Source organism: Eulemur rufifrons, chromosome 7, assembly GCF_041146395.1.
Source record: "Eulemur rufifrons isolate Redbay chromosome 7, OSU_ERuf_1, whole genome shotgun sequence".
Classification (NCBI taxonomy): Eukaryota; Metazoa; Chordata; class Mammalia; order Primates; family Lemuridae; genus Eulemur; species Eulemur rufifrons.
This window is the reverse complement of record NC_090989.1, coordinates 174,567,821-174,582,446: the sequence shown is the minus strand read 5'-3', so window position 1 is coordinate 174,582,446 and position 14,626 is coordinate 174,567,821. Positions and strand designations below refer to the sequence as shown.

The 14,626-nt window shown below is 39.8% G+C and overlaps 1 protein-coding gene across 2 annotated transcripts in view; it reads left to right on the top strand.

Moving 5' to 3' along the window:
- MDFIC2 (MyoD family inhibitor domain containing 2) overlaps nt 1-14,102 on the top strand; it is a 107,744-nt gene extending 93,642 nt beyond the window's left edge. The window contains exons 3-4 of one of the 2 annotated variants that reach the window (XM_069473807.1): nt 2,366-2,587; nt 11,368-14,102. In XM_069473807.1, coding sequence (XP_069329908.1) covers nt 2,366-2,587; nt 11,368-11,627 — 482 coding nt within the window. In that variant the 3' untranslated portion in view covers nt 11,628-14,102. The remainder of the gene's footprint in view (nt 1-2,365; nt 2,588-11,367) is intronic. The other variant, XM_069473806.1, reaches the window with a different exon arrangement.
- The last annotated feature ends 524 nt before the right edge of the window (nt 14,103-14,626 follow it).

Sequence of the window (14,626 nt, the reverse complement as noted above, 5' to 3'; positions counted from 1 at the left end):
TCTTGCTGCTTTTAGGACTCTATCTTTGACTTTAAATAGTCTGATTATAATGTGCTATGGAGAAGCCCTTTCTGCATTGGATATGTCTGGGGATTATTTAGCCTTCTTTATCTGAATATCTAAATCTCTTGCAAGACGTGGGATATTTTCATCTACTATTTTATTAAATAGATTTTCTAATCCTTTGATTTTCTTTTCATGCTCAAGGATATCGATAATTTATATACTTGATTGCCTTCTGTGTCCTAAATGTCATGAAGACATTGCTTATTCTTTTTCTTTTATTTTTGTCTAACTGGGTTATTTCCAAATAACCAAATCTCAAGTTCTGAGATTCTTTCTTTTGCCTGATCTAATCAATTGTTGAAGCTTTCAAATGTATTTGTATTTCCATCAATGAATTCTTCAGTTCCAGAATTTCTAGTTTGTCCTTTTTAAAAAATATTCATCTCTTTGGTAAATATCTCATTTGTATCCTTAATTGTTTCTCTGATTTCTTTGTATTGTTTTTCAGAATTCTCTTGTATTTCACTGAGCTTCTTTAAAATCAGTATTTTGAATTTTTATATGGAATTTCAAAGATTCCTTTTTGATGGAGATCTATTGCTGGAGAATTATTATATTCCCTTGGAGGTATCATATTTCCTTGCTTTTTCATGTTTCCTATGTCCTTATGTTGATGTCTGCATATATGGTATAACATTTGCTTCTTTCCATTACTGAATTTACTTTCATAGGGGAGGACGTTTTCCTGAAGATGTATCAGTGGTGTTGGTTCAGGGCACTGGGTTTGATTTTGGGTATGTGCAGTAGTGTCTCTGTCTCTGTAAGACTTCTTTGGCTATAATAGCATTAATGCTTTCTGAGATATCCTCAAAGAGTTATGGTGCAGTTAGTGAAGGCTGCATTGAAGTTGTGCTGGGGACTAGGAAAGTAGGAAGCCAAGTAGGCCAGTCTTCAGGCCACAGTGGTGGCAATAGTGGGTTGAGCATGCCTGTCTTGTGCCCTAGGGCAATGTACACTGGCAACTATGTTGGTGGTTACCAGTGGTCCAATTCTTGGGTCTCCAGGTGGTTTGCTTGGGTGTAGGTAGTGACAGTGGTGGGCTGGGTGAGTGAACAGGTTCTCAGGTCCCTGGGATGTTGGTGTGGTGTGGGTGATGGTGGTAGCTATAGTGGTGGGATGATCCTCTGGGGCCCAAGTGGTGGAGGCTGGTGTTGGCTGTGGTTGCAGTGCAAGGCTGCCCTTAACAGCCCCAAACACATTGCTCTCAGGCTCTTCTGGTGTCTGCAGCAGCAGTGCCACAGTGCCACACATAGAGGAGAGAGACCCCACCTTCACACACAAGCCTGGCCATGGAGGCAGTGCTGCCAGTGGGGTTGCAGTTGCCACTCACCACCACAGACATGTAGTCTTCTGGTTCACCCTCCCCACCCTCCAGAGGTAGCAAGAGTGGATATGCAGAGGGGGAGGTAGGGTGGCTCCATGTGAGAACTGAGCACAGAGACTGCTCTGCTGGTGGGAGGGCCTAAATATTTTCTATATGCTGGTGGTTGAATCCAGGGATGCAGAACCCATTAATATGGAGGGCCAACTATATAGGAGATCTAAAACACAAAAAGCACTTGGGACTTTTCAGCCTTTTCTATGCCTCTTCAAACCAGAATCTTAGTCAACGACTTTGCTAGAAATTCCCTGAACATCGCTAACAATTGTGCCAGGTGGTTACGTGGAAATAAAGAATGTTCCCAAGAAGCATCTCCCCAAAAGCCATGTAGACTACCACCTGAACAGGGACTTAATAAGTCTCAAGGAAGAGAAAGAGGTAGCAAGTGGCATGTTTTGAGGGCAGAAGTAGGAATTCATCTATTCCTATTTTTCTTTTACAGAGAAGGAAAATGAGGATTGTATAAACAAAGAAATAAAGTTACTTGATTGAGACCATGCAAATTAATCAGCAGTACCTCCCAGCATATAAAACCCTTTTCCTGCTTTTCAGATCCATAATACGCTATGATAATACCAACATACTATGAGGTTTTGTTGATCCACGTGAATGAATTCCTTGACTCTCCCTACTCAACACACAAAAAATAGTAGAAATAATTGTTAGAAATTACTGTGATAGGTGAAACTTGTAATGTGTATAATGTGTATAAAGTTTTATAATGATTGCACTCTTCTGTTCTTATGTTTTTATTCACAATTATCCTGCTCAATAATACTTCATTCTTTTTAATAAGATTTTATTCTTATAAAAGTCTAGAATGTAAAATTTTCTGTAAATGTCCATTGTTAAATCACTAGGTCATGTAAAATATAGTGGGTTTGTGTACGTGTTTTTTCTTTTTTGTTTTTTGTCTAGATACTCAACTCACAAATGAAAAACATGCAGATGAGAAACCCATGAATGCTATCGTTATAAATTCAGTATCCGAATTCAATATCACAGATGGACCAGCCAAGGAAACCCCCAATGAGAAAAAACTGTCAGAATCCAGCACATCACTGTCCTCCCTTGAAGAATGCCAAACGAAATTTTCCTACCTCCAAAGTGATACTTCAGTTCATCAGAGAGACACTGATGGTATGTTTCTCAGAATTCAACCCATCTCTAAATAAAGCTCCCCAACCCCCAGCCCCTGTAAAATCATCACATATGCTGTTAGGGGAAAAAAAAGTCTTTATGAATATTAAACAGGAAGACTTCAATTTGAAAACCCTGGTGAATGACACATGTCAAGGTCACTTTGCAGTTATGAGGTGCTTGGCAGATTGTTTGCTCTCAAAGCTGGGAATCAGAGGCAACATGTTTTAAATAGCTGGAGTAGGGCATAGTCATTCTTGCTATGGGGCTATGGCGTGGAATAAAGAAAAATGGCAAACTTCTTTCTCTTCTCAGATGTGGGACTATTCAACCTGTAGCTCTAGGCAGAGAGAAGGTGAAGAAGGCAGAGTGGGATGGCGTTAAAATGCTGGAAATATATAAATATAGATAGTATAAAATATTAAGATGCTTACATCAGCAATCTATGAAAAAGGGTTGGTTCCTCTAGGTACTATCACTTCCTAAGTGTCCTTATCAGTGTACACCTGGACCAAACCATCCCTGTATGGGACATAAAGGGCATGTTCCATTTGTAATATCAATTTCAAACTGATTTGGTGCTAAATGATCAGCACAATCAAGTTCAAAATCACGGACTTCACACAAAAGCGTGGAATTTTACTCAGGTTAACTTTGCAGTGACCTTTACAGGAGACATGAACCATTTAAGAATTTCAGGCCGGGCGCGGTGGCTCACGCCTGTAATCCTAGCACTCTGGGAGGCCGAGGTGGGCGGATCGTTTGAGCTCAGGAGTTCGAGACCAGCCTGAGCAAGAGCGAGACCCCATCTCTACTAAAAATAGAAAGAAATTATATGGACAGCTAAAAATATATATAGAAAAAATTAGCCGGGCATGGTGGCGCATGCCTGTAGTCCCAGCTACTCGGGAGGCTGAGACAGGAGGATCGCTTGAGCTCAGGAGTTTGAGGTTGCTGTGAGCTAGGCTGACGTCACGGCACTCACTCTAGCCTGGGCAACAGAGTGAGACTCTGTCTCAAAAAAAAAAAAAAAAAAAAAAAAAGAATTTCATAGTGTTCAGTATCTACATTTGCATTTAATGAAAGCCTGGAATTTCTCAAGGGAAAATGTAACAAGGTATTGTTTCTGGTCTACATTTAAATGTACATTTACTCTTTGAAAATAAGAAAAAAATTAAATAAACATTGTATAACAGCACTTTTGGAATCATATCACTTTAACTCCTGCCTCTGAAGTTTATTAACTGTATAATACTAGAAAAGTTGTTTTTTTTTTTTTTTTACCATTTCTGAATCTCAGTCTCTCAGATATAACAGGGCTAGTAACACATCATGGCGTGTTTTGAGGATCAAATAAAATAATGTGTGTAAAGCTCCTAGTACAAAAGCTGACACACAGTAAGTACTCAATTTCAGCTTTGATTATGTTACAGCTTTAGAAAGTAAGAAGAGAGAATATTTCTGACACTTGTTATATTTGTGGTATCTTATGCACATGTTGTCATGGATGCTTGAGAGCAGAAACTACAGACTCGATTGCCTGCATTTGCCAAGAGAGAATGTGAATAATGAAGTAAATTGGAAGTAGACAATAGGGATTGGTGAGGACTATGGCAAGCTGAAGAGCACATGTCTCATCTACAGGTCACTACCTCTACTCAGCTCCAGCTGTTTGTTGCCAGAAGATAACGTAGGCTCAGAGTTGCAAGATCTTGAAGTTTTCCAAAAAAGCAAGAGACCAGGAGTGTTATACTAAATTTCTAAGTTTTTTAGTGTTGATCACTAGTTCTATTTATTTTACGAAGCCCAAGACACTCCCAGTAATGCAGGACAGTTCTCTGCCAAAGCATGTTGATGCTAGAGCATCTTACCAAATTGTACCAGGGACACGTGGATGTTGCTCATCATGAGTATTAGGTTAACGATCCCAGAATTAGGAATTGATTGCCATTGTCCATATCCACACAGTAAGCACAGTGTCCCTCCAGAACCACTGTGATCTGTCCTATCAGTGATACTGGGAGAGTGAGGAGGGCCAAGCCAACTAGTATGACATTGAGCCTTCATATTCTCAGGGAAGGGCCAACATAACTGCTCCATTAAAATGGCCCTGAAAGAGCCTCATGCAGAAAAAATTTTTGTTAAATAACAGATTACTCTTTGTTCAAAGAGCAAAGGAGATTCATGAGAATAATTGAATTACATTGTCTTTCTGAAGGACTTAGCTAAGGCCAATATGAACCGTGAAATTCAGGTCATAAGCTCAAGGCATAAGTAATAGTCCACTCTTCTTTTCCCCTAACCCCATGCGGAAAATATCCCCAGTAAGGTAAGAGATTTTCGTACCTGGGTAAAAGAGAAAGTAAAAAACCCAGAGTGACAAGAAACTCTCATTATCCTAAACAGCAAATATCAAGAAAATCAAGAGTTAAGTCAGATTCACTTCATTTTAGAGAATTTTTTGATAGTAATTAATTTAAGGATGCAGAAATTGAGAGTGGGGTCATTGTTCGTACTGAGATAAATACAGAAATATCTTTCAGGAACAGCAGGGAAAACAGAAGGGAAAAGAGAAGATTGCATCCACTTTCATGTAGTTTGTGGTTAATTTATTTTCAAATGTATAAATGAGTGCATAGGAATGGATGCTTAATTGCTAATATCTATTATTTATATACATTGCCCCACTTAAAACAGGATGGAAAAGCCTCACACATGCAGATTTTGTAAAATGTGTTACATCCATTAGCACAGTTCATGGTGTGTGCTCTGATGGGAATTTAAAAGGATCTTTACTGCACATCACACACTATGTGCTGCAACATTACTTTATTATTAAATTGTGGTTCATCGTGTGTGGTCCCTTCCCTGACTAAAACGGAAAAAGTCCAGAGAACTGTTTGTGTCCTTGCTTCTGTTTCTACGATCTTCAGATTGCAAAAGCATCCCCGTGGATGAGAAAATCAGGAATACACATGACATTAGAAAACAGGCCCCTTAAAAAATAATCCCGAGAATATATCTAATTGACGTATAATTTTGAATTCGAGACATCTCATCCAGGTGGAAGAGGAAAATCATAAATAGAAGATACCTCAAAAGAATAGTCTTAATTACACCATGGACTACTGAATAAAATGATTACATTTTCTACACTGTAAATTTCATACAATTAAATGCAGTAGTGTCACCTTATAAAATGTTTCAATTTTATAATTATTTCAGTTCATTTGCTCAGAAAAAAACATAAGCACAAATTTATTAACTATCACCCAAATCTAGTCATTCTAGTTCTAAAGAACTGACTTGAGTGTTAGTTGTGCTTGTCTGAACTTAAATAGATCTTGACATATTTAAGTACCTATTAAAATTGATAGCATCAGAGATGATACCCCAGACAGAGAAAGGCATTCAGTCACACATTATTTATTCCCATTTTACATTACAGACATATTTCTTTAAAGAAATTAACGTGGGTGGAGGAGGAGCCAAATTTTGTACTTTGGGGCAAAAAACTTGTAATAATCAGTCGGAGCCACCGTGTCCTGAATCTCATTGTGATGTCAAGTTCTCTGTGACATTAACTCATTAGAGTAGTGGGTTCGGGCCGGGTTCATTTTGCCTCTTTTTTGTTTAATTTGTTTTGGGGGAGGAGGAAGGATTGTGGTTTATCTGGTGTCACTTCGGATAATGATCCCCAAGGTAGCAGAAGGTGTGTTTCTGGAGCTGAGAGATGTGTTCTTGTCCCTCCCACCTCCTAATTGTGGGCACCAAGGTGGCCAGACAAGAAGTTGGGAGGTCAGGGTCAGGGAGTCCAGGACCATGACCAGGGGGCGGCCCTCAGGCACATTGTGGAAACTTCCTGTGTTGTTATCTTTCCACTACAATTAAAATGATCCTTTCTAGTGAGACAGATTTTCCCTCTTAATTAGCCAATCCCCAGTTGCACATTTAGCACCTCTGGAAGCTGCCGTTAATTCTTCAGTGTCATTAGGGTATCAGCACGTTGCAGCCTGGATGTCCTAAAGGTGCCCGAGGGGTATGAAAAGGAAATGAAACAACATTAAGAGTGTTTTTGCTTCTTGCTCACAGCCAAATGCCACCGTCAATGGCGTGGCCTGCAGGTCTGTGATCCATCTCAAACCTTCTTTAATCCAGTTAAGGAGTGGGAGAGCCATGCGGCCACCCTGATAGTGTGACTAGAGCCTATGCCAGGATGCCCGGTGGTCCCATATTGAAGATTTAACACATGAGAAACTTGCTACAAAGTTATGAAATGTTAGAAGATCAGAGAAGCCAAATACGGTGAACAGTGAGGCACCCAGAATTACCAACATCAGGAAGTCTCTCCCGTCTCCGGCCTTTGTCCCTGCAGACCATGATCCCTGCGCATCTCTCAGCTCCAGAAACACACCTCCTGCTAGTACACACACGAGCTCGTGGACACCAGGAGCTAACCGTCATTAGACAGACCACTACTCACTGGCATTAGCCGGAGCCAGAGAGAGAAGAGCTGCTGAGAGAGAGATCAAAGCTAGGAGAAGACACCACTGCTGCCTAAGACTCAACCCCAAGCAGAGAGAGTGGAGGAGAAGCACCCTGATCTTTCCCTTCCTTCCAGCCTCCTGCTTCCTCTTGATGCCTCCTATTGGCTGAATCTAGCCAGAGGCCACTAAGGGAACCTGGAAAATGACTTTGCCAGTCTCAGGAATACAGCAAAGAGCAGGGTAGGAGGAGGGAGTGGAGAGGAAAGCAGACCATTTGGGAGCCGGCAGTGTCCTGTAGGATGCTCACAGGCATCCGAAAGAAAGTGAGAGTGCTGTGGGCGGGAGGGGGCAGGACACCTTTGTAGTTAAGAGCTCTGGAGGAGTCAGTCTGGGTTCAAATTACAGCCCCTGTGACTGCCTGTGTTTCCCGGGGCATGTCTCTTCAACGCTCTGCACAGTTTCCTCATCTGTACAGGGATAATAATAATACTCAACTCAGGGTTATTTTGAGATGCACGTAAAATGCAGAGGGCTGCAGATTGACTTTAGGTGTAACAGTTTGCACATACAACAGTGGGATAGAGTGTACAGGCTTTGGATCCAGAAAGACTTAGATCTGAATCCCTGCTCCACTACCTTACAGCTGGTGGGACTTAGGACAGCTAGTGACGATCTCTCTCTGAACCTTAGTCCTTTCATCTAAAAACTGGGAATCTTAATCTTTACATCTTAGACTCATTCATCATTGATTTATTCATTCCGCAAGAGATATGGCTTTCTTGCCTCCTGCAACTTAGATTCTAGTAGGAGGGGATAACAAACCAGCTAAGTGGTTTAATGCCATCCTGTGGTCAGTGCTATGAAGAAAAAATAAAACAGGATGCTGTGAGGATTTCACCAAGGACGTGATTTAGAGGGAAGGTGTTTTAAACTAAAGACCTAAAGGTTTGAATAGGAGTTGGGTAAAGTTGGGGTGGGGAGGGTGTGCAATGCAGGCAAAAGGCACAGCATGTGCAAAGGCCCTTAGGTAGGTACATTCGAAGTACTGAAATTTAGCCAATGTGGCTGGAGTGTAGTGAGTAAGGAGTGAAGTAGGTCCAAAAATCAGAGAAACAGGCAGGAGCCCAGTCACGCATGGACTTGCAGACTATGGCAAAGATTTGGGACTTGAAGAGGAGAATGAGTTTTTCGAATTTAGGATTAAAAATCTCTCGGGAGCTGGTGAATTTGCAGTGGGCTCACGTGGAAACAGAGTGTCCTAGACAGGAGGCCATTGCCATTCACCTGATGATGGCCAATGGTGGCCAGAACTAAGACAGAGGCACTGGAGGTGGTTGGAGGCTTGTGGATTTCAAATGCAAATTTGAGGTGGAATCAGCAGGACTCTGCAATGAACTGGATGGGGAGGGTATGATGAGGAAAAGGGATATGACAAAGAATGACTCCCAGATTTCTGCCGAATTCATCTATGTGTTCAGGAGCCATTCGTAAGAGAAAAGTGGAGGAGGGACAGGTTTGTGGGATGGGGCAAAGAGAGAGATCCAGAATGCAGAAGAGACATAAAGGAGGCAATTGGATACATGGCATACTCTTTCGGATGGGCCAGGAGAAGGGATGCTAATCATGGGATGTGACTTTGCATATCAGGTTTATTAAACATTAAAGCCCCAGGAAACAGTGTAGGCAAAGGAAAATATACTCATTCAGGAGAAGGGGAAATCCAAAGCTCTTTTCAAACAGTTGCAAATTTTTCCCTGAACTGCTTATGTTACCTTTGTGCAAACAAAAATTGACCATATGCAAAACAGTTTTGCCTGCTCATGTAGAATTATTTAATATGCCTTTTAGGAAAAGTGTGGAACACACTTGAAAGTTTGGAAAAATCTGTTTTCAATTCATTAATGTTACCATGTTTTTTTGGGGGGGGGGGGGCAAGAGGCTCTGCCTTTTAAAACCAAATAAAAAGAACTGACTTAGAAACAGGAAAAAAAATGAACTTTATTCTCAAGTGCAAAATAGGGAGGCAGAAGGAAACAAATGCCAATTTGGCCAAAGGATTAGGCCAAAACTTTTTTTTTTTTTAATAAAATCTATGGTATACATCAGAAGTGGAGACCTCCAGGGTTTGCCAACTTGGAGGAGACATTGGCAAGAGCAATTGACTCAGAAGGTTATGTGCCCTCAGGAAATTATAAGGCCATTTTTCAAGCAAGCTCTTCACACTCTGATAGGTGAACAGCAGCTCCTATCCTCACAGTCACCTGCATCCTACCCTGCTTTCCTGCAAACCAACCTTCCAACCTTGTGTGCATAAAGGACAGGATCCAGTGGAGTCCTTTTTATATGGTCAAAAGCCCAAGTAAGTCTCCTGAGTCCTCCTCGTGAGCGATCACGGAGTATTCATTTGAGATATTTTCTGCTGAGAACTTCCTCTTTGCCAGGGGCTGCCACAGTAGCAGTCTTGGCATTGGTAAAATTGATGAGATTATACGCCCCACATCTTTAACCAACAAACAATACTCCCTTTTCAGAAAAGCACAGGCAAAAGAGTGTCTATGTACTATTACTAACTCACTCCTGAATTTTTTGTGGGTGGTTTGTGGTGACTTGTGAGATATGGGTGAGTTGGCCAAATGCTAGAAACTGGCTCTAAATGAATAAAAAAAATACACCAAGTTTGGCAAAGAGATGCATAATACACCATAGAGGTATTATGGATTATGCTGCCTAAACTATAAAGACTGAGTAATGGCCACAGCACCTGCAACAATATATGGCAATTACGGTACTCATAAAAGTTTCGGTGTGGTTTTTACCACCATCTTATTGGGAGGAAAGGAAAGGGGGGGGAGGGCAACAAAGAGAAACAGAAAAAGGAAGATTTCTCTTTTCCTATATTCAGGACTAACTTTTTACATAGAGTTTTTACAAGAAATTGAACTGGTTTTCTTTAAAATATTTGTTCCTTTTCAGGGCATGTTTCCATGTTTTCCTTTCTCTTGAAGATTAGTAAGTATATAAACAATTAAAAAAAAACATTTTCTGGAAAATACTGTTGGAAGTAAGTGAAAAGGGCTCTAAGAGCACTTTAGGCTGTAACATTTGATACAGAGGGCAACATCTCTTCTGTAGGCTTCTGAAGTCTCCACTGACTCAAGTCTGAAAACCAAAATGTTATTAGAATTCTTATTGGGAAAACATAGATGCCTATGAAAGTCGAACTATAATCAATTGATAAGCCTATCTGGAGGGGAAGTTTTTCTCCAATTCATCCTAGAATGTTACTTTCAATCATCAAAAATCTTTAGATTACTGATTTTAATTAATTGGATAATATATCACATGAACACTTACCCCACACTTTTACAAAACACTCACACATTTTTGAGACTTTTTTAACTTAAAAAAAAAGAGAAAAGTTATAATTTTAACAAGAGAACTGCTACATCTTCTAACTAATTCCCTTTATGGAAACAAAAAAATAGAATAATCTATAACCCATCGCAGCTGTTTGGCTAGAATTACCAATTACCCTCAATGCCTTAGAGATACTTTCCAGATTTTTACAAGTCTGCATAGTAAATTTTTAAACCAATTTTCTTAAAGAGGATTGATAAGATTTAAAACCTTTTAGGCATATGATGACGTATTTCACTTAAACAACTTGATATAAAATCAAGGCTTTACATAACTGGAGGAAAACGGAAACAGGGATTAAAAATAAAGCACAACCCAAAAGCTGTGATTATTTTAAAAAGCATTTATATTAAGTTTTGAAATGTGCTTTTCGCTTGCATTGGAGTGTGGGTGTGGCGGATTTATGGGAATCCATGTCGAACAAATAACAAAGCCCGGTGACGAGAAGCAGGGCATTTGTACGGTCTCTCCTTGTCCCCAGCTCTAATTGCTCCTTAAGTCCCCTGCATCTGGGGAAGCCCTGCTATTTTTCAGAGGGTCGCAAGGTTTCCAGAGAGGCAGCTAATTGTGTGGCTTCCCAGCACCTCTGCAGGCAAAGTAAATAAAGGAGTTTAGAAAAGTGACGGCACTTTAAATAACCAGATTACGTTGAATCAATAGGAAATGCTCAGGAAGTTAATAAAGCAATTACTTAAGCAGAGTGAGTACGGGCATGGGGGTGGGGGAGCTGGAGAGAACGGTGTACGATCACCCCTGATGCGGATAAATAATTAAGAGTGGGCTCTGAAGTTATCAAGTACACCACCGCACACTCCCGCCCTTCACAGACATGCCCAGAGGTGCCACTGTTCATTGTCTTTCTGCTTCTTTAAACAGAGGAGTGTGCCTCCCTTATCCTCACCTGTCTGTTTTGTCAGTTCTGGGACTGTCTTCTGATGCTCCCCAACACGTGCGAAATAGTGTGTACCAACCTGTGCTGCCCTTCTCACCCGTATCGCCACGCCACGGATGAAAACCACTCTCGGAATGATTGCAACTGCAATTGTGACGTGGACTGCAGCCTTTTTGAATCTTGCCACGAGACCAGCGAGTGTCTGGAGCTGGCCATGGAGATTTCAGAAATCTGTTACCGCTAGCACGATCCGGCAGGCCTTTTGGCCACGGTGGGAAATTCCATTACGATAAGACTGTGATTTCCATGTGCTGAAATGTAAGGACCGTACACATTTCTTGGATGCTCTAGGCCATTTTATTCTGCACCTGTCTGGGAAAGCTAGTATTGTCAACTCAATGGTCTTGTTCCAAATTTCACAACCGCATGGCTCGCTGAAAAATAAGATTTTTGATCACATGGAGGAACAAATCTTAAATACCTCTTAAATGCCATAGGTACAAGATGTTTCTTGACTATCAACTAGCATGCTAACCCACACTGTGTTACTGCACTCATCGGCTTGCATCATGGAGTCAGCCTCATTCACAAATTCAGGACAAATTAGTGCATTCTTTTAGCGTTGACATACATTAGCTCATCTTTCTAATGGACTCATGCATAAACATTATGCATTGTTGGTTATTATTAATAATGTATTGTATAACATCATTTTGTAATTAAAAATTTATTTATACAGTCTCTTAAAATTCACTTATATGTACAGTTTAGGTAGGAAAGGGAATTAAATGAATTAGAAACCATGTTCCTATAATTACAGCAGATGTCTCTAAAACATCTCCTGTGAATTTTGAATATGGTGTACTTCAGGAGAGTACAAGAATTCTAAACCGTACCATTACACGTCTATGACTATGTCATAACAGGTTATGCATATTCTTCATTTGTTACCGAAAGGCTCTTCTTTATTCTAATAAGCATAAATGGGAATTATGTGACCCCAGATAATCAATTCTTCATTTTCCTCATTTCTATTTGTCAGGTCCAATAAGCAACAGGATATTAAAACAGAATCAGTTCATTTTACTGAACTACCATTTGTGTAGGCGCCCAAAAGAAACACACACGCAGGTGCTTGTTCAGCACCAAGTTTCCTAACACAGCAGATGCTTCCTAAACCATATTTTTTTCTTTTTCCAGTAATTAAAGTAATTAATAACTATATTGAGCACTTCTTCATAGTTAGCTTTTTTTTAAAAAAAGAAAAAGATGTGATATACACTGGAAAGGGATTTTTAACTCAAATAAGTTAAAACAAACAATTTGTGGGGAAAATAAATCTAGGTTGAGGTTACTTTGGAATCTTCTCCCATACTTTCTGTAGGCATGATTCTATAGTTGCTAGGCAAATACATTGCTCATTAATCTGTGCCCATATATTCCCATGGATATATCTCAATATATTCACTGAATATAAAAAAAGCATAATGTACCAATAACAAAACAAAGAACAGAAAAATGAAATGGAGAATTAAGGGAATGTTTTGTGACCTAGGGAAACAGCAACAACAAAAACCTCCAAACTACCTGCTTTTTCCCTGACTTAGGTAATTTTAGGCAAAAGCAACATTCGTTTTATTTCTGTAGTACACTAGCACATTTTTCTAATCTGAGATAAATTCCCCCAAACATTGAAAACTATTAATCTTACAAAATATATTTTTAAGCTGTTTCTAAAAAAAAATATTTAACTGCTCTTGACTTGCTTCTGACAGCACAGCATGTCCATGGTTAATGCCAGCTTCATTCCTGTTTGACCACCATGTTACTCACAAACAGCAGAGCATGAGAGAGCCCCACACCCTCTATGAATCACTTCAATCTCACTGCTTTCCAGAAGCTCAAAGAGATAGCTCTAGAATTTATGCATAGGACGTGTAGATCATAGAGGAAAAAAAAAAAAAGTTTCTTAGAACAGGAAGGGAACTTAGGGCTGTTCTTATCCAACATTCTCATGTTTTGTAAGAGAAAACAGGCCCCAAGAACTGACTTATCCAAGACCACACAGTGAGTTAATGGCAGTGTGAGGAACTCTAACGCAGGGTCTAATTTTCTGACTATACTGCATTACTCCATAGTTCTTGACTTCCTATTCCAGCTGGTACACGGTGGTACAGCTGTTCGGATTGTTAAAATACTAAAATACTACCAGACTGGCTCATAAACAGTTGCTCCTTGGACCTCTTTAGTGCTTTCTTCACGTCCTGGCCACCCTGGCCCCCTCTCTGAGGACCCTACTGATGGTCTAGCAACTAAAGGAGGAACACTTGAACCTGCGGGGGGTGGGGAGGTTCTGGAACCCTAGCCCATTAGTATGGTACCTGGTGTCATTGGTCAGGCAGTGCCATATTGGTGTTAAATATTTTGACCATCATTCCCTCATTCTTTTTAATCTACATACCCTCAAATTATGTAAAGATGGTGCATTTCAAATGTGAATTGAATGCGTATCAATTAGAGACATAAAAATCACCAGGTCTTATTTTATAATGTGGTCAGAATATTAGAAGATCTTTCTGTGGCCTCGCTTTCCACGGTTTGTTAACTTTGTTCCTCACTCTCAGAATTCACCGTGCTATAACAGAAAGGGTCGGTTATACAAAGTGTGAAATTTCTTTTCTTTATAACCAATAATAAAACATCATCCTTTTTGCAAACATGAATGGCTCTTTCAATTGAATTCTTACACAATAAAACATATGCAGCTGGGAACATACAATGGCAGAGGTAAGACAGATCAAAAAGGGATGTGGTTATTGATTAAATACAAATATCAGTATCTGAGAAGGCTCAGATATTTTCTGCAATGATGAAGGCCTGTGATTACAAATAAAGATAATGTTGTTCTTTAAGGTGGGACTTCTTAAGGATCAGTGTGCTCCAATTTAAGGAAACACACTAGAATAAAAGAGATTTGAGAACGTACAACCTTTATAGAAAATGAACAACAGAGATTTTTTTTTTCCTACAGCAATATAATCATATAGCTACATCATCTTTGCTTTGCTCAATGGATTTTTATAAAACCATTGCTTCTCTAAAAGCCGACAAAATATGGAAAGCAATGAAGAAACGAAGTTACATTTAACTTGCTAATGAAATTTTCCCACTACATAAGCTGATAGGCCTACAAAATTAATTATCAATGCTGGACAATCAAAGTTAATAGAGCGAAAGTTGCTT